This window comes from Rhododendron vialii, chromosome 4a (genome assembly GCF_030253575.1).
Source record: "Rhododendron vialii isolate Sample 1 chromosome 4a, ASM3025357v1".
Taxonomy (NCBI): Eukaryota; Viridiplantae; Streptophyta; class Magnoliopsida; order Ericales; family Ericaceae; genus Rhododendron; species Rhododendron vialii.
The window spans coordinates 13,079,574-13,103,845 of record NC_080560.1 but is presented as its reverse complement, the minus strand read 5'-3'; the positions used below and the strand labels follow the sequence as shown (position 1 = coordinate 13,103,845).

At 37.1% G+C, this 24,272-nt stretch overlaps 1 protein-coding gene, 1 long non-coding RNA gene and 1 other non-coding gene across 4 annotated transcripts; 2 read left to right on the top strand and 1 right to left on the bottom strand.

Moving 5' to 3' along the window:
* Positions 1–3,467: 3,467 nt before the first annotated feature.
* Positions 3,468–8,236, bottom strand: LOC131324430 (uncharacterized). Its single transcript, XR_009199334.1, has 2 exons — positions 7,810–8,236; positions 3,468–3,772 (listed from the first exon to the last, which is right to left on the bottom strand). It is a non-coding gene; the product is annotated as an uncharacterized LOC131324430 (long non-coding RNA).
* Positions 8,237–13,191: 4,955 nt separating this feature from the next.
* LOC131324429 (phosphoribosylglycinamide formyltransferase, chloroplastic) lies at positions 13,192–22,087 on the top strand. Of its 2 annotated transcripts, none has more exons than XM_058356392.1 (6): positions 13,192–13,468; positions 14,100–14,711; positions 18,010–18,121; positions 19,156–19,332; positions 20,225–20,351; positions 21,092–22,034. In XM_058356392.1, the coding sequence occupies exons 2-6, from the start codon at positions 14,351–14,353 to the stop codon at positions 21,203–21,205; spliced, it is 891 nt and encodes a 296-aa protein (XP_058212375.1). In that variant the 5' UTR covers positions 13,192–13,468; positions 14,100–14,350; the 3' UTR covers positions 21,206–22,034. The 2 variants fall into 2 exon arrangements, with proteins under 2 accessions (XP_058212375.1, XP_058212376.1); XM_058356393.1 differs by having other exon boundaries at positions 13,206–13,468; positions 21,572–22,087.
* Positions 22,088–23,958: 1,871 nt separating this feature from the next.
* Positions 23,959–24,050, top strand: LOC131324903 (small nucleolar RNA snoR109). Its single transcript, XR_009199488.1, has one exon. It is a non-coding gene; the product is annotated as a small nucleolar RNA snoR109 (small nucleolar RNA).
* Positions 24,051–24,272: the final 222 nt, after the last annotated feature.

The following is a 24,272-nucleotide window of genomic DNA, read 5'->3' as shown; positions in this document are numbered from 1 at the left end:
CTCGAGATGAACTGGAAATTTGCGCTTTTACTGTACCAGCTTTTCAATTTGAACCAAAAAGGCAAGTATAGTATATTGCTATTCGGGTTTGTTCAGTTATCTTTCTTTTCCTTCTTTTTTGAATCCTCTCCTCAAGATGAACTGGAAAAGTATAGACATTCGGGGAAAATGTCAAAAAGATAAACAAAAGAAGAAAATATCTCAAAAAAAGAAAGAAAGATTGAAAGAAGCAGATAGCCCAAAATGGTGTTTTAGGCTTTTAGCATAGCAGCATAATTCTAGTAAGACTATTCTAGTGAGACCAAGACCACCTTCTTTTTTAGGACTGTCAACATCCATTCATGCAACTTTATTAGAGCATTTCCAACCATACCTTCATATCTTCAAAATGAAGAATCTTCTCATGACTAGCTCCAACCGGGCTTCATTTGGGTTCTTCAATTCGGGAGAACCATACTAGGCTGCACCGATCGAGTCACTGGAGCCAACACCTTCTAATAGTTTCCCAAGCAGTTCTTACACTGAATTCCCCAGAAGAACACAAAGTCCGCGCCACTCTATCTTTCACAAAAGAGTTAAACATGAAGCTAACAGGGATTAGCTAGGCTTATTTTCTCCTGGGTTATTGCATTTGAACTCGTTGGCCACCTCCTAGAGACTGGAAATAATAGAATCAACCTTAGCAAGAGTGGATTCCCCTGCCTTGTAGCAACGACCCTTCCACTTGGCACCGTCGGATCACTCGAATATTATGGTGGCGAACTCAACGGAGTTACCAACTATTTCCTATTCTCCTCTTGATATCGGGTCAATCGAGTATGACTCAAGCCCACTACTGATTGCCCAAAAATTAAAACTACCTGATAAGATCGATTTTCACACGAGTGGAGATGGGCATTGCATCCGAGCTACTGAGCATTTTTGATGTACTTAAATATATATATATATATATTAACAATAATTTTCAAACTGATTGGGCTAAATGAAAAGATATATCATCTTATCTGTCTTAGCTAGATATCCCCCGTCTCCAAATTTCTGTCACAGGTGTTGGGGTCAACTTACGCAAACCTCAATTAATCTCTAAATGACCAATATCGCGTCCACTAGCGCAGAGCCGGGGAAGGCAACGGGGTAATGGAGGACCAAATGACATGATTCTATTGCTTGGCATCAAACTGCGTGATATATAGCTCAATAATTAAGAAACTTACATTGGATTCAGAGAAGAAATATCTGATTCTGAAGGCATAAATAGGCAACAACCCCACGCCTCCAAATCTTGAGTACTTGATATGATACTATGATGCTAGCTAGCAATTAAACCCTTTGGTTGGCTTTTAATAGTTGATGTATTCAAAACTATCTCCCATGTCTCTCTCGAAGTACAAATTCATTCCTTTTAATTGGCTCTATGAAGAGTCATATTAGCCCTGTTTACTGTGGTTGGCATGACAATCAGGAGTATCCAGGCTAGCTTACGCGTACTGTGATTGAATTTGTTCCCGGTCCGGTCGTCATCCATGTCAAGTCTAGAGAATTCACAAAAAATTACTTTCTTACGGCCTGGCCTTAAGAGTCGAACGCTGGACAATTGTTTGGGGAGAGAGACCCACCAACCATCCGGACTAACCCACACAGTTATGTATGCTTATTTACCATCTGATACAGACACGATGTGTTGTGAATAATCGGTCATATTACAGAGTAACAACAAACCTTACCTAGCTCCAGAGTTTTACATATTAACTAATCAAAAGCTCTTGGTTGCTTGGAAATATGAACTTCTTAAGCTTGTTTATTTGGTGTATGTTGTAGACTAAATTTAGCAGCTACACTTTGGCCAATAGATGTGTATCCAAAAATGAGATGCGTTTAATCCAATGATTATGATGTGAGATTGGGCCAAAATGGCACCAAACTGGTGTAACATTACTTTTTTTGACTTTTTAACACCGTAACAAACCATAAAATGATTTTCGCAAACTAAAGAACGAAAAAATTTACCTTAAACGTTACATGTCTCCTCTTCTTAACAAATTAGTGCCCACACAATGGAACATACTCGTGCGTATTAACTGCAACTCCCAATAAATTTCTTGACTCCAATCCCCACACTGACGAACCCCACTCCTCCAATCTACAAACTTTCAACAATATATATGTACATATCAGAAGGTTGTGGGGAGAGAAAATCAGAGGAGATTGTGAACCCTAGTGCAACATTGTGGGTTATTTTTGTTAAGGAAATAGAGTCCCACATTTTAAAAAATAATAATTCTATAACCACACCCATTTTACACACCCACACACACATTCTAGTGTGTGTGGAGCCCACACACTTTTGTAAAATGTATGCGTGTGTAATCGGGTGTGTATTTGAGTGTGGTTGTAGAAGGTCTCTTTAAAAAATTCACAAATCACACCCCAAGATGACAGACCAGCAAAAAGGCTGCATGATGATAGGACCCAAAAAGTGGCCACACGTGATAGACCTCAAATGCACGTGAGGGGGGATTTTAAGGAAATAGAGTCTCACATTACTAGAAAGTGGAACGGGTGATCACTTAATAACATTTGGAATCTCTCCACTCATTGCCAATTAGTTTTGAGATGGATATAAAATTTCCACATAGTATCAAAGCGGGGCATATTCCACCACACAGTTTAAAATTTCACAATCCACACCCCTAGGACAATTAATTTTGAGATAGATATAAAGTTTTCACATAGTATCAAAGCAGGGCACATTCCACCACACATTTTAAAAATTCACAATCCACACCCCTAGGACCCAAAAAGTGGCCACATGTGACAGAGTTCAAATGCGGCTACACGTGAGGGAAGATATTAATGAAATAGAGTCTCATATTACTTGTCGGTCTAATGACCGAATTCCAACTGATTTATCTCTGAGGCGTTCTTAGAACAATTGTGTTGGAGTCACATTTGCGTAAGCTAGAACTGACCATGACAATGCAACTATGCAACTTCTAATGTGCTAGTGAGTTGCCAGTTATTTGAATTACATGGTTATTTGCAGCTTATTATGTTCAGATTCCCACGTTTAACTTAAAGCAATTGATGTGCCAATATAACCATGGTACTAGACTTCCACTTTTAAGCTTTAGTATAATATTGCATTTTGGCTAAAAAAATTATGCACACAAGTAGTTTATCTTTTTATCAAAAATTACACATCTTTTTAGGATGGACTAATTTTTTGAAAAGGAGGAAATACTAAATTATGATTCTCCTATAACCTCGTGCACTTTGTTTTCAAGCCCATTATTGCTTATTATAAACATATCTTTAAACACCATGTACCTAATCCATTTGTACCATCAATATGTTTTCATTGCAGTCTCTTATACCCCTATGAGACAAGGATAAGATGTTAAGTAGTTGCCTGGACTTCATGCGAAACAAGGATAAGATAGTCCACTTCTATAGAATGAAGGGTATCATTTTGTCCAAAGCTGCAACAAAGGTAATGGTATTCTTTTTGAACTTCACAAACACATTGATTGTTGACCACGAATTTTTGGGGTCAATGGCCTGGAATTTTTCTTCCACAAACACATTTACAATTACATAGAAAAGTTGCAACAACAAAATTTTTCTGTGAATGTAACACTACCTCCCCACAGTCCACAGCCACGCTCAAGCACTTGGGCAAGAAACGTTCCCACTTGTGGGCAATGTGACTTTAATTTGCGTGCTGATGCTGACTGTAAGTACCATGAGCTTCTTAATCACTTGGAAGACATAGCTGAGGAATGTTAAACATTGCAATGGTTATAACCTGATTCACAAAAATAAAATTGTATTTTCTTGACGCTACTAAACAAATTATCTGTTCTCGAGTGCTTGTAGAAACATTTGATTGTTGACCACGAACAAGAGGGGAGAAAGAGATTGTGAGAAAAGTTATATGAGAGCAGTTCGATGTAGAACACCTCATAAACAACTCATCAGATGTCAAACACCTATATCATCCCACGAAACGCGTAATGGTTAAATTCCAAATCGATGACTCAGGATAGAGCATTAACTAAGAACAATAAGTTCAGAATGATCAGCTTCCAAGCCCCAAATCCAAGTCTAGAGTCTTTTATGTTTAATTTGCTTCAACTGAACCTCAACTAGTTCGACATACCACAACCTAAAATACTATGATCTCAACATAGACATATGACACCTGACCCTCTTGAATTGCCAGGAACTTCATTTAAATAGTTTCCCAATTGTAAACATATACTACTAGTTTCCTCTTGGTTCAGGCACTATCTTCTGGACCATAGTGCCAACATAGCAAAGTAGAATCAACTGACTTTGAGACCAATGGACCATGGCTTCATCCTTTAAGTAGCTAATTCTTCATTACTTTCATCAATAGAATTCACACTAATGAGAACTGCTAACAAGTTATAAGCTCTGTTACATGGACTCGGGTACAAATATAGGTGTGCGTATGTGTCTAAGTGCCCACTTCATCCCATTTCCATCTCAAGGCTGGAGAATACGCCAAAATATTCAATTTTCTATTGCTTACGAAGTGCCTTGAGGCATTGCATGCATAGTACAGGAGTTCCACACATAGTACATGCTAAATTCAAATGACATATTATGCATGCTAGGTGTTCAGTATGTCACCTTATCCGAGCGTCTAATGTACTGCATGGGTATTTTATACGTTCAGGGGGTCCGTGTAACATTGCTAACGAGCAAAGGTTATCCATACAACATCAGCGAAAGATCAAAGTTTTCTGACTGACTCAAAGTAGGATATTGACGTAACATTCAAGTGACATATAAGTGCACCACAGCAGCATTTAAGCTATATCCAATAATTAGCGGTACACTTATCCTTTCAAACCGGACAAAGTGGAAGACACTATATCCTAGAACTGATGTGTGTATTCCTCTCTCAGTGGAAAACAATGAAACTAATACAGTAGCATCTTTATCAAGGTATATTCTACGAAATGTTGATTTTGAAATGACAGCATGGTGATAAAGAATGAAATCTAGGTCAATGGTAGTTTATGTTTTTGATCATTGAAAATACAGTACTAGCTGGTAGCAGTAATAAGTTTAAAACAAGGCCATATTAGGATGTTGGTTTTGTCAATGGGGAGGAAAATAAAAGAAATTTAGAGCTACTTAAGCGCATTTTCTCCAAGGAAAAAAACGTTGTATGTTCATTTTGTTATCAATTTATTAGCCAAACCAAAAGTGAAACTAATACAGTAGCATCTTTATCAAGGTATATTCTACAAAATGTTGATTTTGATATGACAGCATGGTGATATAGAATGAAATCTAGGTCAATGGTAGTTTATGTTTTTGATCATTGAAAATACAGTACTTGCTGGTAGCAGTAATAAGTTTAAAACAAGGCCATATTAGGATGTTGGTTTTGTCAATGGGGAGGAAAATAAAAGAAATTTAGAGCTACTTAAGTGCATTTTCTCCAAGGAAAAAAGCGTTGTATGTTCATTTTGTTATCAATTTATTAGCCAAACCAAAAGTGGGAAGAAAATAAATATAGTTCATTGCCCTTCATTTTCGTCTCATACTTATTCCCTTTTTCTTTTTTCCCTCTGCAAAATCATGATCCAAACCTAATCTGAAGCCATAGCCACAAGGAATTACGCAAACAAAACAAGCATAAATAAAACAAGATTTCCAATATGATTCATGTGTCAAGCCAGTAAGAAGAGTTTGTAACCTAGGATAGCGTATAATCCCACCATACACATCTATCTTCTTTGGCTCCAATTCTACCCACAGTTGAAAAACTGGGCAGCTGTAAATGACAGTGCAGGCTTTGGCAGAACACAAAAGGATCTAAGATGGTTAAACTTTTTAATCGCTTCACATATCATGAGAAGTTATCAGACTGGCGAACTCTCCCATTCTCATGTATGTGTTCAGAACCAACTTGTCCTTATCTCGTCACACAAATTGGGGATCTAAACAATCTTGAAAGATCACGAACGTGAAGTTGTCTTCACCATTAGCTACAATAGGTCAATTATGAAACAACAAAACAACCAAACAATCAGAGTGTACGTTGGGCCAAGTCTTCTCCGTTAGGTCATATTGTCCCCAGTGTACATTCACAATCTTGTTTGTCCAATACTAGTTATTTGAGTCGTATCATGTATTCAAAAAGCTGTAATTCCTTCAATTGAGTTGTACTTGGCCTTAAGCATATGCTTTGTGAATCTTTCATGGACAAAAACAGCTGCTTAGAAGCTGACTTATCTCCGCCGTTAAGCGATTGCAACGATATCAAAGAGTAAAAATTCAAGCGCTTCAGAAGAAATATTGCATTTGTCCAATCAAAATTCATTTACTACTGCAAAGAAGGTTATTCATACAACAACGTAGTGTACCAGCATCGAGACTATATTGGTATATCCAGTCAAAAGTGGCACTCTTTTGCCTTCTTTGAATTATAAAGACCATGAAAGCAAAAAACTTCCGTCACCAGAACTCTAATACTCTTGAGTCTTCCTAGAAATAAGGTGTGTCCTCTCACAGCGTGAAAAACTCAATTCATACTGTTAGGCAGTAACTAAAGGCATATTCAGGAACCATGTTGATTGTTTTAAAATAACATCAATTAAGGTGATAAAAAAAAGAAATCAAGTTCATCAAAGGTTTTTGTTTTTATTCATTACCTATAAGTTGTTGTCTAGTTATAGCACAAATAAGTTTACAAATAATGCCATCTTTGGATCTTAGAGTTGTCAAAGGGACAGAAAGGAAAGATTTGTGGCACAAATTCTAACCAATCTTGAAGATTGGGGCAGCTATAAATGACAGTGTAAGCCTTCGCGAAGACCGAAAAGGATCTAAGATGGTTCAGAATTTTAATCACTTGATAGGTAATATGATAAGAAATTTCATACAAGTGAAAGCTCTAATTTCCATACCTCATATTTGTATGTTCAACCTGTTTGATAGGTTCCCATAATAGCACCCCTCTGAATAGTGAAGGGATTACTAATACAACATTACAACGTCCACTAACACAATGCAAACCCTTGTTTTGTGCACAACAGATGATTGCATTCAAAAGCCCAAAATACGGTCATATTGAACATGTAATCCAATCCCATGACTAGGGGTGCGTTTCTGATAAACTAAAATACTAAAGCCCATGTTTTTCACAGATTTCTAGAAAAGTCATTCTCCTCGTATATATCAACTAAAATAGCATTTAGCAGAAACACCTCAGACTATTGCCTATAGTCTATTTAGTTTAGCGGAAATGCACCCTAATATGGGCAATCAAAGTAACAAGTACACACGTCTTCCGGTACCAATTGGGGATCTTAGCAATTATTTTTTCCCTAACATTTAATGAACCCATATGGGAAATTTTCTTCACCACAACCTACACAAATCACCAACCAAACAGATAAAATCATACAAATACTCTTGTGAGCCCGGCAGTAATTAAAAACCAAGTCCATTGACCGAACAATATTAAAGTAGAAATAGTTCAAGCAGACAACAATCAAACACAACTAGCTCATTGGTATGAAAACCGGGGGCGAATTTGTTCACCCTCGCTAAAAAAGGATGAACAATACCCTCGCTTTGATTGGTGGAGAAGTGTAGGTCCCACCACAAACTAACTTCAATATCTCAATATTATCAAAATCTGCATGGATCCCGTAGCCCCCACACTTTTTTCGCCGATCAGAATGAGGGTATTTTTCACAATCATCTAGGGTGGACAAATTCGCAAAAAACCCAAATCCCATAAATGAGAAACGAAGAGAAGGTTACCAAATATACAGAGCGCGTGCCTATGCATTTGTCGTGATGAATCAATCAATCGGAGTGGGGATCGTTATCGGAATCGGATGGATCGGAGGAGGAGGAAGAAGAGGAGGAGGAAAAGGAGGAGAGGTGTGGGTCGGGAGGAGGGAAGCAGAAAAAGGCGGAGAGACGGAGCAGGAGGCGGCGAAACTGTTGGAGAGGGAAGCAGAAGAGGAGACGGAGCACGTGATCGCTGCTCAGCCTCTCTGGGTTACACGCTATGTATTGGCACACATTCGCCGATATATTTGCTACCTCCACCACCAGCGGGCTGTTGAACACCATCTCTCTCTCTCTCGCTCTCCCTCTCCTACCAAATTCTTTCTACGTGTAGATAGTATTGTCCAAATCGAAACGACCAAGGTCTCTCATGTAACAAGCGATTCATTATGCGGAGAAATTTTTCAGTGCCGTGTAGAGGCGGGCCACGTGGTGCCAAACACTTATTTCGGCTATCAAACGTGTTTTTAATGATTCAGATATATTTGGACTTGAAGGGGTATTTTGTTAATTTTACACTAAATAATTTTCCAAACAAATCTGGACTGTCTAAAACAAATTTAGTCGGTCGAAATTGTGCTCAGTACCACGTGGCCCGTACCCACCCAGCACTGAAAAATTTGATCCGGTGCCGGATCAGTTGTGTGCATCTCAATTTCTATCGGTGCCAAGTTATAATTGGACAATTCCCTCAAATACTGATTTCAAAGTTTGGAATGTTTCCATGTTTCGCCTTTATAAGATTTAAATGTGCGACCTCATTGAGGAGAAACATGCACTCTTTTTTTCTTTTTTTTTATAATCGGATATCCAGATTAACTTGTGCACATCTTAATTAATTTCGTGGTCCTAAAGTTAACGATCAGTCAACTCTTACAATAACTCTAAGCTTCATTCAGTTGTCAGGAATGTTGTACAGAAAAGTTATTTTCAGAAAAAGTCAAGTAAAGTGAAGTAAAAGAAAAAGAACTCTATTTTCCTGTGAGTGTTCATTTGACAAAAAAATTTTGCAGGAAAACTCAAGTTTAATGATTCGTTTGTCGGGAAAAGATACTTATGAGAAACTTTTTTATTTCTCATGGCTAAAAGTAACTTTGAGAGCTAACACATATCGAAAAATGTATTTTATCTAATGCAAAGCCTTAACATGAAGCTTAAAAAATAAGTAGATGATAGCAAAATAAACAAATTTTAAACAACTATGCTTATTAGTTGCCGATACAAAAATTCATTGATAAACTGATGATTAGTAAGTACAAAACAAAACTGAATACTAATGACAAGATAAATAAATACTTTCAAAAAAAATCAATTACTAATTTTTTCCACAACAATTATCTCAGAAAGCACCACAGTAGTCGAAATTATTGTTACTCACGTAAATCTCAAAGTGTCTTTCTAATAATCTAATTCGTATTTTTTTGATATTGGCATCATTTGCCTTTTTTCTTACCCGCCAATTATTTTAGCCCCACAATGGAGAAAACTTTCCCGCAAAATCCTATGTTTTTTGCCGGTAAATTGCTACTCCCCCCCCCCCTGACACACCCCCCCCCCGGCCCCACGTCCCTTTCCCAGTTTACCCCCGCCCCCCCCCTCTCTCTCTCTCTCTCTCTCTCCCGCCCCCCTCTCCCTCTCTCTCTCTCTCTCTCTCTCTCTCTCTCTCCCTTTTCTTTTTTTCCACTTTCTGCTTCTTTTCTTCTTTTTTTTTTTTCTTTTCCAGTTTTTTTTTTCATTTTATTTCATTTTCTTTCTTTCCGGTTTGAATTTTTTTTTCTTTTTAATAATAGGTTCAAGTCTAATTCTAGGCTTTGTAAAGTAATTGAGAGAAAAAAAGTGTTTCAATTGATCATGTTTATCCCACTGTTTTTTTTTCTTTTTTTGTCCTTTATAGATTAAAAAATATAATTACGAAAATAAGTGTTTCAATTTTTAATCCGTTTGAACCAGTGCAAAGATGTTATTTTTCTGATCATTTCATCCTAAATGGTCGTAATAAATTTTTGGCTCCAAGGCCTTTCAATGAACACCCTAAGAGAGTCCTGAAACTAAATAATGAGTCTTAGGTTGCTCGTTGAAAGGTCGTAAAGCAAAAAATTCATTAAGATTACAATTAGTGTTCGGGAACTAATTACGAAATGTATTTTGCAAACGACATACTAATCCATAATACAAATATTATATTCAGGATTACTTTTTTTTAACTATAGTACAATTTTATAAATTTGTTAACCATTATTTAGCATAGATCCTCTTAACTGATTCAGTAGTATGTTGCTTCAAATCACGTTTATACTCCATAGGATTGCAAATGGATGGGTTCTATTTTTTTATAACTAAAACGGAAACGTTTTAGGGGCTACTATGTCAATGGAGGCAGCAGAGCCCCCGGGTCCCCCATACTTTTTAATTTATTTTTTTATTTAATTACTTATATCTTATTTATTTAATTTCTATAAATACACCATTTGTATATTTAAAAATATAATTCAAGAATTAAGTGCTTTAATTCTCAATTCAATTAAATCAGAGCAAATATCGTTTTTTTATTATTTTATTTTAAATGGTCATAATGAATTTTTTGGTTTAAGACTTTTCAACAAACTCCCTAAGACTCATTATTTAGTTTTAAGACTCTCTTAGGGTGTCCATTGAAAACCCTTGGAGCCAAAAATTTATTATGACCATTTAGGATGAAATGATCAGAAAAATAACAACTTTGCACCAGTTCAAACGGATTGAAAATTGAAACACTTATTTTCGTAACTATATTTTTTAATCTATAAAGGACAAAAAAAAGAAAAAGAAAACAGTGGGATAAACATGATCAATTGAAACACTTTTTTTCTTTCAATTACTTTACAAAGCCTAGAATTAGACTTGAACCTATTATTAAAAAGAAAAAAAAATTCAAACCGGAAAGAAAGAAAATGAAAAAAAAAACTGGAAAAGAAAAGGGAAAAAAAGAAGCAGAAAGTGGAAAAAAAAAAAGGAAGAGAGAGAGAGAGAGGGGGGAGGGGGGGGGGGGGGGGGGGTAAATTGGGAAAAAGAAGGTGGGGCCGGGGGGTGTGTGTGTCAGGGGGGGAGTAGCAGCCCTCTTTTTGCCGGATCACTTTTGCAAAAAAGTAAATCTTGCAGAAAAATTTAACATGTTTCCCATTACTTTCTTAGCAACTAAACACTACAAAAGTTATGGAAAAATTGATTTTCTCATCTTTTCTTGTACTTTCCTGACAACTAAACAGGGCTAGGTTTGTAGTCTCCATGAAATTCAAATGTTCAATCATCAAAGTAATTCTCAACTATGCATTATTTTTTTTGAGATAAGTTTTCTTTGTATTAATATCTAGCATTCCTCTTTGGGTTATTTTCTGTATGTGTTGATCTGCTTATCATATACTCCATCATATACTATATGAAAAAAAAAAGTAAATTAAAGTTGGCATCACGAAACGAAGTATATTTGTCCCAGGAAAAATAAGCGATCAAATTTCAATCGTGCATTTCTTTGAAAATATAGAGCTAAATCGATCAAGACTTTATTGATTGAGTTCAACCCATGAGTATAACATATCTAAATACTACTCCCTCCGTCCCGATTTGTTTATCCCTTTTTTGACCTAAGCATGTTTCAAATTGATTATCCAATTTTAAAATAAATGAACCAGCTTATGTGAATTTTCAAATTAATGGATTAAATTTTGTTTCTTTAATAAGTTGAAAACCTCAAATTGCACGAACAAATCGGAACGGAAAGAATACAAATTTGCTAGTACCACTCTTTTTCGGTCAAACGAAAATTGCTAATACCAATGTACCACACCCAAATACACAGTCACATAAGGGGCAGTTCTTGACATGACCCATTAACATAACAGATATTTAGAGGGTTTGAATTGACCAATTTTTGACATGAATACAAATACTCCCTCCGATACAAATATTCCCTCCGTCCCGGTTTGTTTGTCCACTTTTTGACTTTTTGATAGCATTTGATCTCTTAAAGAATTGGCTATAATTTTCAAATCGTAATGTTTTTAATATGCAATATGAATCTTGTTTGATAGATCTCAATTAATTTTATTATACAAAATCTTTAAAATCATAAAAAAATATTATAAAATGTAACATATAAGAATATTTTTGAAAGACATGTATTTCGACAATTGGACAAACAAATTGAGACGAATGGAGTATAACATGACCCGGCTACACAATAATTAAATGGTCAAACATAGATTTGACTTGCGTAACTCGATAAGGACACGAATAACTATTTAATTTTCTGTCGACATATTAACCCAAAACGACACAACATGACATGATTAGTTCTGATAAGACAAGACATGCATATTTTTATAAAACGTACTACATAAATTTTTTTCGATCTGGAATTTTGAATTTTAGATTCTCTCTCTGTGCACGGTCTTTAATAAATTCTCTTAATTATTACTCTTATTTTTCTATCTATCTCTTTCTATTCATTATCCAAAATCCCAAAACCAAAATCCCAAAACGAATATGGTCAATAGGTTGATTTATAATTTCTCTTTCATTATTTAGGTCTTTGAGTTTAAAATTTATATTTAGACTTATTCCATAGTTATTGGTTGCTTTTCATTATTTTAACGAAAAATCATACAAAACTATTTAATTTTGAGACATCTATCTAGTTGTGGCGGCATAAGGTCTTTTTTTTAAATGTGATGATTTGGTTGATTTTATCATTTTGTGATTTTGATGGTATTGAGAATATCTTCATTTTTATCATTGGTTAATCAAGTAGTTAATGCGCAATATTTATTAATATAATTTTGTGTACATATAAAATAAGTAAAAGAGTCTTAATAATGTTAATCCGAACACGACATGAGTTTAAGCAGATTGGGTTAGTGTTAAGATATTTGACACAATTATGTTAACAGGTGTTTTGACCCGAACCAGAAAAGACACAAAACTTGAAATGATACAGCACGAATACAACTGAACACAACACGATACTTACTTACTCCTACAAGCACACTCACATGAGTGGTGGATCCCGCACGTTGAAACGGTAGTGGAAATGAAATGTTGTGCCTAATGTTCCAACCATCTCTTGAAGAAAAATAGTTGAGAGAATAAAACAAGAGGATTTGTAATGTTGAATACACACGCTTTCAAGTTTCAATACTAAAAAATAAAAAAAAAGTTTTGATAATAATAAAGAAAGTGTGAATATCAATCCCTCTCAAACAAAAATTATAGAAAAAGTTGATTTGGGTTCAACCCATCAGAGAGGTTATTGGGCCCGAGTTACACCGGCCCGTTATCCTTCTACTCCCAATTGCAAGAGGGGTTCGTTGCTCTGTGAAAACTGAAACCCCTCCGGCCTTCTGTCTCTCTCGCTCAGCGGGGATCAACCCATCGATAGAACCCCCTCTCTCTGGCCGAATCCTCTGTCGTGAAACCCCTCACTCCACGAAACTCTCACAGCGACCTCTGTGTGTGTCCATCTCTCTCTCGATCTCACCGTCTGCCTTCTTCCGGCGTTTGTTGCTGATTCCGCGGTGGTTACACAATCCGGCGCTTTTTTGCAGATTCCTGCGTCCATTGAAAATTCCGGCCATTTCTCGGCGAGCTTCAGGTGAACTCCGGTTCTTTTTCTGGTAGATGGCAGTAGGGATAGGTGAGGTGTTAAGGATGGCTATAGTCATCCACCAAGTTTAGAACTTTTCCATTTTCCAACCAATTTTGCATCACCATTGGAGCACCAAGTTGTACAAATAAGTATAGCACCAGTTTTTCCAACCCCATTGGACATGCTCTGAGTGAGCACTCATCCATTCTCTAATTAATACTAACTAGTTACACAAAATCATTATTATCACATAAAAAAAATTTATAAGTTAAACATTTTTTTTTTTTTTTTTGGCACAACACAACCGTAGGCTCTGTTTGGAACTTGAGGATGGAAGGAGAAAGGGAGGGGAAAATAATGTAGAGCAATATTAGACGGAAAGTGGAAAATTTATTGGAGAGAAAATTGACCTTGTTTTTTAAACTCTCTCTTCTCTTTCTCTGCAGACTAAACAATGGGAAAAACAATGGGAAGGAAGTTTTAAAAACGTTTCTCTTCCTTTCCATTTGTTTCTCCAAGTTACAAACACACCCTTAACAATGATTTTCTGTAGTAAGTAATGGAGATGCTCTATTCTGAAGGGTATATTTGCTATGCGTATTATGAACTAACTTCAGGCGAGGACATAATTTTTCAGAACGTCAGGGGTATTAATATCATCGACCTAAAACCTCAGGAGGAAAGTGTATTTCACCATTAAGTTACGGAAAGTGTTCCAGCGCCCAGTCGCGACTCTGGCAACAAGAGAGCAGCGCAACACCCCCCGATATCTCCGTCGCCATTCAACGTTTCCGGTAACGGCGCCGGTATTTGCAATTGGGGTCCACAAGTGCAATGCGTAATCCGCTCTAAAAGGATACCGTTTGTCCTCTGCCATCCAACAACTCAATGGAAGCTCGAAGCTTTATTTCTGGGTTTTGCTCAAACCCCATCATCAACAACCCAATTCAAAACCCTAGCAAAGCATCTTTTCCTGCAGTACCCTCTTATTCAAATCAGGTGTCCTTCAAAACCCTTTACTCTCTCTCTTGGAAACTTGATTCGTGTGAATACAAGCTTCGGTGTAGAAGTAGTTTACAAAAGGTAGAGGCTGTTTCTGGTGATACGGAGGGTCTGAAATCTGGGGATAGGAAGAAAAATTTGGCAGTTTTCGTCTCCGGTGGTGGTTCGAATTTCCGGTCCATTCACGAGGCCATTGTTGAAGGATCAGTAGAAGGAGAGATTGTTGTTTTGGTCACAAACAAACCTGGTATGTTTACAGACCTGATCCAGTTAATTGCAGTGTTTGGAACTGTTATATGATCCTTTTGTTGTTAGTGTTCTGTTTTTTCTCTTATTGAGTGTTTGTTGTATGAATTCATTGTTATTATCCATTACCCAACTTGATTCTGTTGAAAAAAGTTAAACCTTTATACTTCCAGTAGTAAGCACATGACTGAGTATTGATCTTATCTCCCACTTAGCATCTAATTCTATCTTTCCACAATTTATGGAATCATATTTTCTGATCGTTGGGCATCACAAACTGGTGGACTAGAAAATGCAGTTATATCTGTGTATGCGTACATTTATATTACTGGCATGTGTATGAAAACCAGCGATACTGTTACAGAAAATCTAAGTTGATGCACGTTTTGTTCCCTCCATGCATTTTTTATTTTTTTTATCTTCTCCCTCCATGCTATTATGTTGGGCTTGTTTCCCTTTGTTAATCACAGTCTCTTATCTCCTATGTTTCAAAGTTAATGACAGTTATCCTGCTCTAATGGTACCAAAACTTTTATTTGGAGCTTCAGACGCAGCTGACTTCTATTCTAATGCTGTTTGACTCGCTTTACAAATGTTCTAATTCTCTGTTAGTTCTTTTTTTTGGGTTTACTCTGCATACTCTTCCACACATATGAAGTAGCAATGCTATTTAGTATAAGGATTTTGGGATATTGTGATGAAGTTTATGGGTTTGGAGATATTCGGTTACTGAAGCATAGTTAGTATACTGAATCTGAACTTATTTAACTACAATGTTTTGGAAAAAAAATTCAAACAGCACATGTAATGTTAATCACGTAACGTTGTCAGGTATTGTCTATGAGGGGGTGAATGCACCAAAATATGAAATGGACACAGATTTTGTGTCAGATATACGGGCGAAGGCAATTATCGGCATTGAGTTAGTTGGATTAGTGCAAAAGGATGGTTCTTCATCAACGAAAGTAAAGCCTTCTGCATATAAACCTGCAAATGTCAATGAGTCAAAAGTTCTAAATGGAGTGGTGTAGGATGATGTCTTAATAAGCTCTGGTACCATAGATTGTTTGATTATCTATTTGGTACTTATACCTCAAGTTTAAGGGGAATCAGTCAAGCCTGCTTGTAAAGATACTGTGTGCTGGAGTTTCTTTGCATGGCATGCATGTAACTTTTGGAATTAGGAATTTTAAGTCCCGTGATATGTGTCAAGATTCAATTCACTCTTCTCACCTGACTATGGGTTGTCTTTGATGACATTCCTGGCCTAAGCTTGGAGGCTATTAACCAACTTTCGGAATTGTGGCCTTAGCTATGTCCTAGTTGTCCTTGACTCCATGGATCCCACAATGCAGTTGGTTCTCAATCCGTTGATGCTAACTATATTTGGATAAGGAGCACTCTAATGAGTGTAACTTCCTTAAGCTTGAGGTGCCACTCTTGGATCATCCCTTGGTCTTGTAAGCTTGAGGTGCCACCCTCTCTTGTTTTTAGCCCTCAGTGGACGCAGCTCTTCAAGTACTCCAGTATGCATGTCTTATCACCTATACATCATAGAACATGTTCTACCAACTCTCTGCACTTGAGTATCTGTGTATAAGTATATTGCTTGGTTCAAGTCATTATAGTTGCATGCTGGGTGTATTTTTCGTTGTTATAGTAAAGGATTGGCAATTTGGCATATAGCTGATTAAAGAAGGGGGAATGTTATCTAGTTGTTATTTGTCATATCCAATATCCAATATCTGGTAAGTAATTGTCATATGGTCAGGCATCTCCTAGACATCAAAGAACAACTCTATCAACTAATCTTAAGGCAAGGGATTCATTATATTGGATAGTGCTGTCTGCCGTATTTGTCTATATGGTTGCATGTTGGGTGGGATATTTTTCCCTGAAGACTGAGATCTAGTCTTGCACCTCTCCAAAAGGGAAACATAGTAAACTGGCCTACAGGAATCAATTATTGTCCTATGGTCCTCCATACAGAAATCCATGTCACATACATTTAGTGCTCTTTCTGGGTAGAAACGTATATTGCACGGAAGTTTGGCATTAGAGAGCATAGGATGGAATGGAAGTACATCTAAAGAGTAATTTATCTAGATAAATTAGTACCAGTTTACTAATTGGAACAAACTCTTACTCTGTTAGTCTTGTGGATTTAACGATATGCAGTCATTATCCTTCTGCTTTGGTCACCAAATAATTATCCTATTTCAAAGTTTGGGGTATGAACTCTGAACTCTGAAGTACCACGAAGGTAGAGGACCATGCTTGCTTGTCACTATACTAATGTTGTACTAATATGAGGAAATGTGAAGGTGTATCTCTGTCCAAGACATATTTAATTTTTGATTATGTAATGGTTTCTTGCTTAGATGCAACTATTTGATACAAGCAAGATTCTCTATGGGATCAAGTAGTCCTGGTTCAGTGGTTTGTATTGGTCTTATTTGTCTTCAGTGAAGTCTGCCAGTTATTGGTGAGTGGCGACTTCATATAAGACTGGTGAGTGGCGACTTCATATAAGACCACACTATATCTTACCCTTCTCTTCACATCATGGTTTTTGGAGGCCTAGAAGTATATGTGCAATGGTTGTATTTGCTAAGGCCTTTGGGAAATGACTCGATTTGAAGCCCCAGAGGTTAATATTTTATAACTTGGCCACTTGGGTACCTTAATGTCCATTCCAGTTTTTTTCACATATATTTTTATTTGAAATAAGAACTCACCTATCCTTTTTGTGCTATTTGTGGTCGCGTATTATTTAACTAAACTGAACTAACCAAAACATATGGGTGTCATTTACAAAAGAATCATGCTGGGAGGTCTTACAGATCAGTAGTATCTCCCAACTCGATGTCTGAAGAGATTTTGAACTATTTGAAATGCGCGCTTATTTCTTGTGTGTATTGGAAATCCTGTTTATAATTGGAAAATTTTTGAAGGTAAAAATTATAAGCCCTGAAACTTTACTATTATGCTTATGTTTTTTGTGAATACTCTGATATGCAACACAATAGGGGAGAAAAGGAGAGTTGAGCCAAGCTTCCTCTTATTTACTTTAAATTCTCAACTTACATTATATTGTTGTACAGAAAGCCTTACATCGCCTCGCATAGCTGCACCATTCTCCAATTTTGTTGCTTCCAATCTCTCCCTTATGTTTTCCAGTTTTCCTTATGTGCTTTAAGTATCATGCTTCCAATGATTTTAATCTGGTTACTCTGTCTTGCATATAATTGTTCTCTGAATCTTGCGTTTCCGTTCAATCTTTGAACTTATGTACTCAGGTTGTGGAGGTGCGGAATATGCGAGGGATAACAACATTCCTGTTATTTTATTCCCTGGAATGAAGGAACAACCTGACGTTCTCTCTGCCAATGACCTTGTCACTACTCTTAGGTGAGGTTACCCCTTTCAGATGACTATGATTTAAATTGTGCTTCACACAACTGCTCTGCAGAAAAAGCATAGATTAGTTAACTATATGACAGAAACCCTGCTGTCTAGTGGGAGCCATGTGTACTAGTCTAATAGGGATAGCCTGTTTGCATGATTTGCCCAAGTTGACCAATAACCATCTTCTGTACTCGTTGCTTTCCTTGTGTCATACTTTCTGATGCATTGCTAAATAGATTGTCATAAGGGACGCCCTGTAGCTCTTGATTACTCAACGGCGTGAAAATATGCAGCATGTGAAAGAAAGGCTCGTAACTGATGAAAAGCAACATATGATCATATCTTTATTGAGATAGGGTAACTACCAGACATTCAGACCCATGACCAATCCCTTAGGCAAGTGCCGCAAGTCAACACCTTGAGTTTCTCAATTCTTCACCTAGGAATCATTCAAACTTTGTGGCACCAATATGAACTTATATATTCAACATTCTTCCTCAGGGGTTCAGATTTGCTATGCACAAATATGCTCTCTGTTGCCATATGTAAATAGCTAACCCACTAGAGGTACAATTTTTCTGTTTTGCATTTCTCCTGAATTATCGTATTCACATTGCAATTAATTTCTTGGAAAGGTTGATTAGATTCTTCTTCTGCGGATCAAAAAAAAAAAAAAAAGATTCTTCTTCTGCATCTGTGGTAAATGTGTAATAACTAGCTGAAAAACAGTGTGGTGAATGCCCATCTTAAGTATTAAATAAGCTTTCTGGACATCACCTGTCTTCTCTTTTAATAGCCCTAGTTAGTCCATGCCTGTTGTTGTAATGTCCTTGTGCCTAGTAATCCTGTTGTTTAATAGAGGCACACATAATCTGTTTTGACCCTTTATGAATGATCCTTGCCACCTTTGGCTTGGTTTAAATTCAGCACAACATACCTTTGTCTTCATCCTCCTTCCTTCCTCTTGGTATCACCATACCAATTTACTCCATGTATTTTACGCTTTCTTGTACTAACCCACGTGATGTCATAAACAGGAGATACAAGATTGACTTCATTCTATTAGCTGGATACTTAAAACTTATACCAGTTGAATTAGTCCGCGCCTATCCAAGATCAATCTTAAACATTCATCCCTCACTTCTTCCAGCTTTCGGGGGCAAAGGTTATTATGGTATGAAGGTGCATCAAGCAGTAATTGCTTCTGGAGCAAGGTGTGTTCAATTGTTTTTGTTTTGTTTTAGCAGCTTTTTTGCCTTTTAAGTTGGGTACTTCAGGATAATCTGCAATGTTACTATTTGGTTCTCAGTTATTTCGGCATGACTTGATTCTCAGTTCCGCGTGTTGGATAGGCGAAATCTTTTTCTTCCGAGTAAAACAATTTGTTTCTTTTCTAATTCTTATTGTGGCTTTGAGTGTTTCTAACTGATAATCCATTGTGGGTCTCATAGAGATGCATATGTGTCATTTTTTAAATAGCTGAATAGCTCTATCTTCCAGACTATTTTGGATGTGATATATACCTATTGTTGTGACTTTCCAAGCAACAATCTTGTGATTGGTTCTTTTGAGTTTGTGAGTTCCCTACTGAATGGGTGCAACAACTGACTTCTGATAAATGAGACTTTAATAAAACGACATTGGCAATGTTCCATTGAACTTTGATGTTGAAAAATCACTTGGTCGTATAACATGAAGGATCTCCCATTGCATCTTAGCAACTAATGTTTGGCATAACTCTGCATTCAACACTTGTTCCGAATTATTTGCTATTTCATTGAATTCGGTGCTGTGATTCTATGGCATTAATGGTCAGATTTTCTCAGTTTGTGTTCCATGTCCTTCAATTATTTGTTTTCAATGAATCAATTGTGAAATTTAATGTTTCGGCCTGTTTTAAGATCAGCTCTGAAATTATGATCATGACCACATTTACCTTGTTTCTTTTCTATTTCATGTCCAATACCTGTTGTTTCAACAACTGCTGGATGCATTCACAACTACTGAATTTACCTTTCTTTTAGCCTCCTGGATATATTTCTTATTGACGACAGTATGCGACTATTTGTGCACTTTTTTCACATGATTTTCGTTGGGGTCTTTCAGATATTCAGGTCCGACAATTCATTTCGTTGATGAGCACTATGACACAGGACGTATCCTAGCTCAAAGAGTTGTACCTGTACTCGCTAATGATACAGCGGATGAGCTGGCTGCAAGGGTTCTTCAGCAGGTCTCTGAGTTTATCCCCCTCATTTTGCCGCTTTAGCTTTCCTATATACTGCCATCATTTGGAATGGATTCCTTTCTCAATTTCTCTTCCTGTGATTTCCTCTCTGAAATAGCAATAAAACTCCATTCTTGAATACTTTACTTAGCCGAGTCTTATCAGTGGTATCAGAGCCTTTCTCCTTCAACTGTGGGCAGGCTTTCCAATGGCAGACCATACCAGATCTCAAGACCTCAAACGATTGGATGAGACAATCAAGAAATTGTCAAACGCAGCTAGTGATTCCATTCGTCTACTCGCAGAAACCAACGAGAAACAAGCAGAAACTATGAATCGTCTCACAGAATCCAACAACAAAACCGCGAAAACAATGGACACAAAGAAATGCTTCCCACCCGGATTAACTTTACGAGATCTGGCCACTGGCCACACTGACAAATGATTGCATGCCTCCTAGTTCTATTTGCTTAATATCTGTTGTCTTTGTCAAAAAAGAAAGAAAGAAAGAAAGAAAACAGAAATGGAGTATGAACCCCCATCAGAGTGAAGCCACAAAGTAACCCCCAAATATGTTACCCGCTACTACACATTGTCAACCGAATCCAAAGCTGGGGAAAGAAAAGGGGATACCTTATAGAGTAATTCAGTTATCATGGCATTGCGTTAAAATATTTCTTTTGCATATCTATCGTTAAGTGGTATAATGCATTGTTAAATGTTAATACCCCTTATTTCTTTGTCAGGAACACCAATTATATGTTGAGGTAGCAGAAGCGTTGTGCGAAGAGCGAATAGTATGGAGGGAAGATGGTGTCCCACTTATCCGAAACAAAGAAAACCCTAGTTACTACAAGTAACAGTAAAATTTATCAGCAATTTATTGGCCGGTTGATAATTTTTGACGTCCCAATTTTACTCTAGGGTATGTATGGACTCTCTCAAAACTCAAAAGGCAACAGGGATTGGAAAGCTCCCGTCGTTAGCAAACCCTTGTACCATATGATCTCCACTCATTACACCCAATTTCCTTTTCCTCTGGTAGCTTTGTAGTTGTGCCCATGGAAGAGTTATATTTCATTGGGAATTTTGTATCAGTAGGATTTCATATATACTTTAGAAGTAAGCTTTCATCTTCCATTTTTGCAAGACTATTGTCAGGAAGGTTTTGGAAGCTTGAATTAGTTTATGTTGAAGTTTAGACGACTTGTTTTTGCTAGTTTCAGGGTTGAGAATCTACAAGTTTTGAAGGAAGTGTTCTGCCGTGGTTGTGAATGGGTTATGAATTTTGTTAGAAAGATATCTGTGTATTAGTGAGAAACCGGGGGACAACAACAATCAATCAATATTTATGTCCATTTTGTTTTTGGGATTGGGAGATGCTGTCAAGCACAGTGCCAAGCAGTCAATCCAGCCATTCATTCCGGCGATCGACGGTTTAGATCTTGATTGAGCAATGGATGGTTCAGATCTGTGTGCATTCAGATTCAATCCGAGCCGTTCATGCCGAAATGAACGGCCGGATGCCGCTTGGCAACATCGCCAGATCTATTTTTTTCTGTTATCGTAACAAAATTTATGTCTCATATGTACCCATCTACCAGTATATGTAATGTCCTATGGGTATGATCTAATTGACTACATGTTGCCATTCATGAATCTTAAATTGATTTACCTGTTGTACCAAAACTACCTGTTAACAGTTCTTACATATTTTTTGCAATTTCAAAACATGGTTACTATAGAGTGATGTTATGTGTACCGACAGGGAGGGGAGAGAAATCGTACGACGGCCGCTGTCGGGCCGTCTCTGGCCACCGGATGGCCGTTGTCAGGCCGTCTCTGGCCACCGGACGGCCGATCCGAGCCGTCCAAAAATTTTAAAATAAAAAACCGAGAGGCTCAATGCGGGAATCAACGGCATCCGAGGTGTATAGAGTGCTTGATACGAGTACCCCTTTTTCGTATATATATACATGTATATACGTATATACATGAAAAATGAGTGCTCGGATCAAGCACCCTACACACCTCGGATGCCGTTGATTCCCACGCAAAGCCCCCTCGGTTTTTTATTTTAAAAATTTTTGGACAGCTCAGATCGGTCGTCCGGTAGTCGGAGACGGCGCAGCCGGTCGGTACCTTTATCATTAGTGGTTACTATATGATGTCCTCTTTGTTAAAAATAAAATGTATTTTAATTTGTTATTGTTGTTTGTTTTTGTTAGGACTTTTTGTGTCCTCGTTAGGTGTTTCGTTTATGAATATATTGTTTTAATTTCCTCAAAATGAATGTATGGCTACAATCTGATGGGGAAAACTGTTTTGGGCCCAGGAGGGAAAGTATGCGCATTTATATACGAGATAATTCACCCATATACTGATAGAGATGGGGTGTAAAAGGTAATACTCCCTGACAGTTGACAAAGTGACGGGGTATCACACCTAAATGAAAAAAATAAAAAATAAAAAATCATGATTCATGACTACGCGACTCTTCTTTTCAGCTTACTGGAATCAAAACAATTTTTTTCCAGGAAAAAAAAAAATTTTGTTGATCTATAAGTAGAACAAAGAAACATTCATGGCCTTGCTTTTTAGTAAAGTTATTTCGGCTTTTTTTAAAGCTATTTTACCTCATAACCTATAAACAATAACAAAAATGTTAGGCACCCATAAACAACCAATAATTATACTACTAACGCTTTGGTACTTCACCAAAGGAGGGAAAAAAGGTAGGACCTAAGAAAGGATGAGGTGAAGGACAAGTGTTAAAATTATAGGTTGTTTACGGGTATGACTAATAGGTACCTAGCATTCCTCAAACAATAAACTTGTCGTAAATTCACTGTCATAAACTCTAAACTTGTAAAAAAGTGTTAAACAACCTTTAAAAACTGCAACAAACACGCATGTATTGAGATTTTTAACCTTCAAAATCAATGGGTTTTTTTTTTTACATGTTCCAAGTTCATCAATAACTGCAAGGGATCATACCGACTTTTTATTATAATTAAAAAAATCACAAAATTGACACCGCATGAACTCATCATTAAAATTTGTTGGCAACTTATAAATTGCCCTCTACGTGTAACTCAGCGGACCAATTGGGTAACTTATTTAACTGTTACGATAAGTGAAGGATCAATCAAAACTATCAAAATTCGTAAAGATCGAGAATTGAGAGCGATGAGAGAGTGAGAATTGAGAGCATATGAGATGAAGGGCCTAATTTGAAGGATTACGTGAGAGTTGGATTGTCGAAATTAAAAAACTAGTGACGCCAAATAGCCGTGCAGGGGTATAAAGCGTATTTTACCCTATACGCAAACCCTAATCGTCGACGTTGGGTTTATAGATGGTCGCCTCCCTTATATATCTCGGCTGAGTTCATCAAACGGGATATCGTCTCTCTCTCTCTCTCTCTCTCTCTCTCCCTCCCTGATTCTCATATGTTTCATCTTGTAATCTCCATCTTGGTTTTTGAAAAGTATTTTTCTGTAATGGTGATTTGATTTCTGGTTAATATTTGACTCATCAAACTAAGAATTGAGGCTACATGTACCAAGGGGAGGGTCGGTTCAATACCCTTGATATCTTGATTTTGCCAAAACGGCTGTAGCTATATCCATATTGAGAGAAGTTTTACTGGCCGCTTGTTGTTTATTCCCGTCGACAAATCTGCTTACCGAGCTTCTCACATTTCACCCAATTCATTTTTTTGATGAAATCGATTTCTTTTTTTCTTTTTCTTTTTTTCTGTTTTGCTTTTTTTGTTCAATACCCAATTTTTTGATGCTGAAAATCGTTTTTGTGGAGTGGAGAAAATAAAGTTTCCTGCTCGAACCCCAAGGGGTTGTTGGTTAATTTACTTATCTCGGCGGGGTCGAATCTCCTCGACCCCAATTTTATCTTTTGGGCCACCTC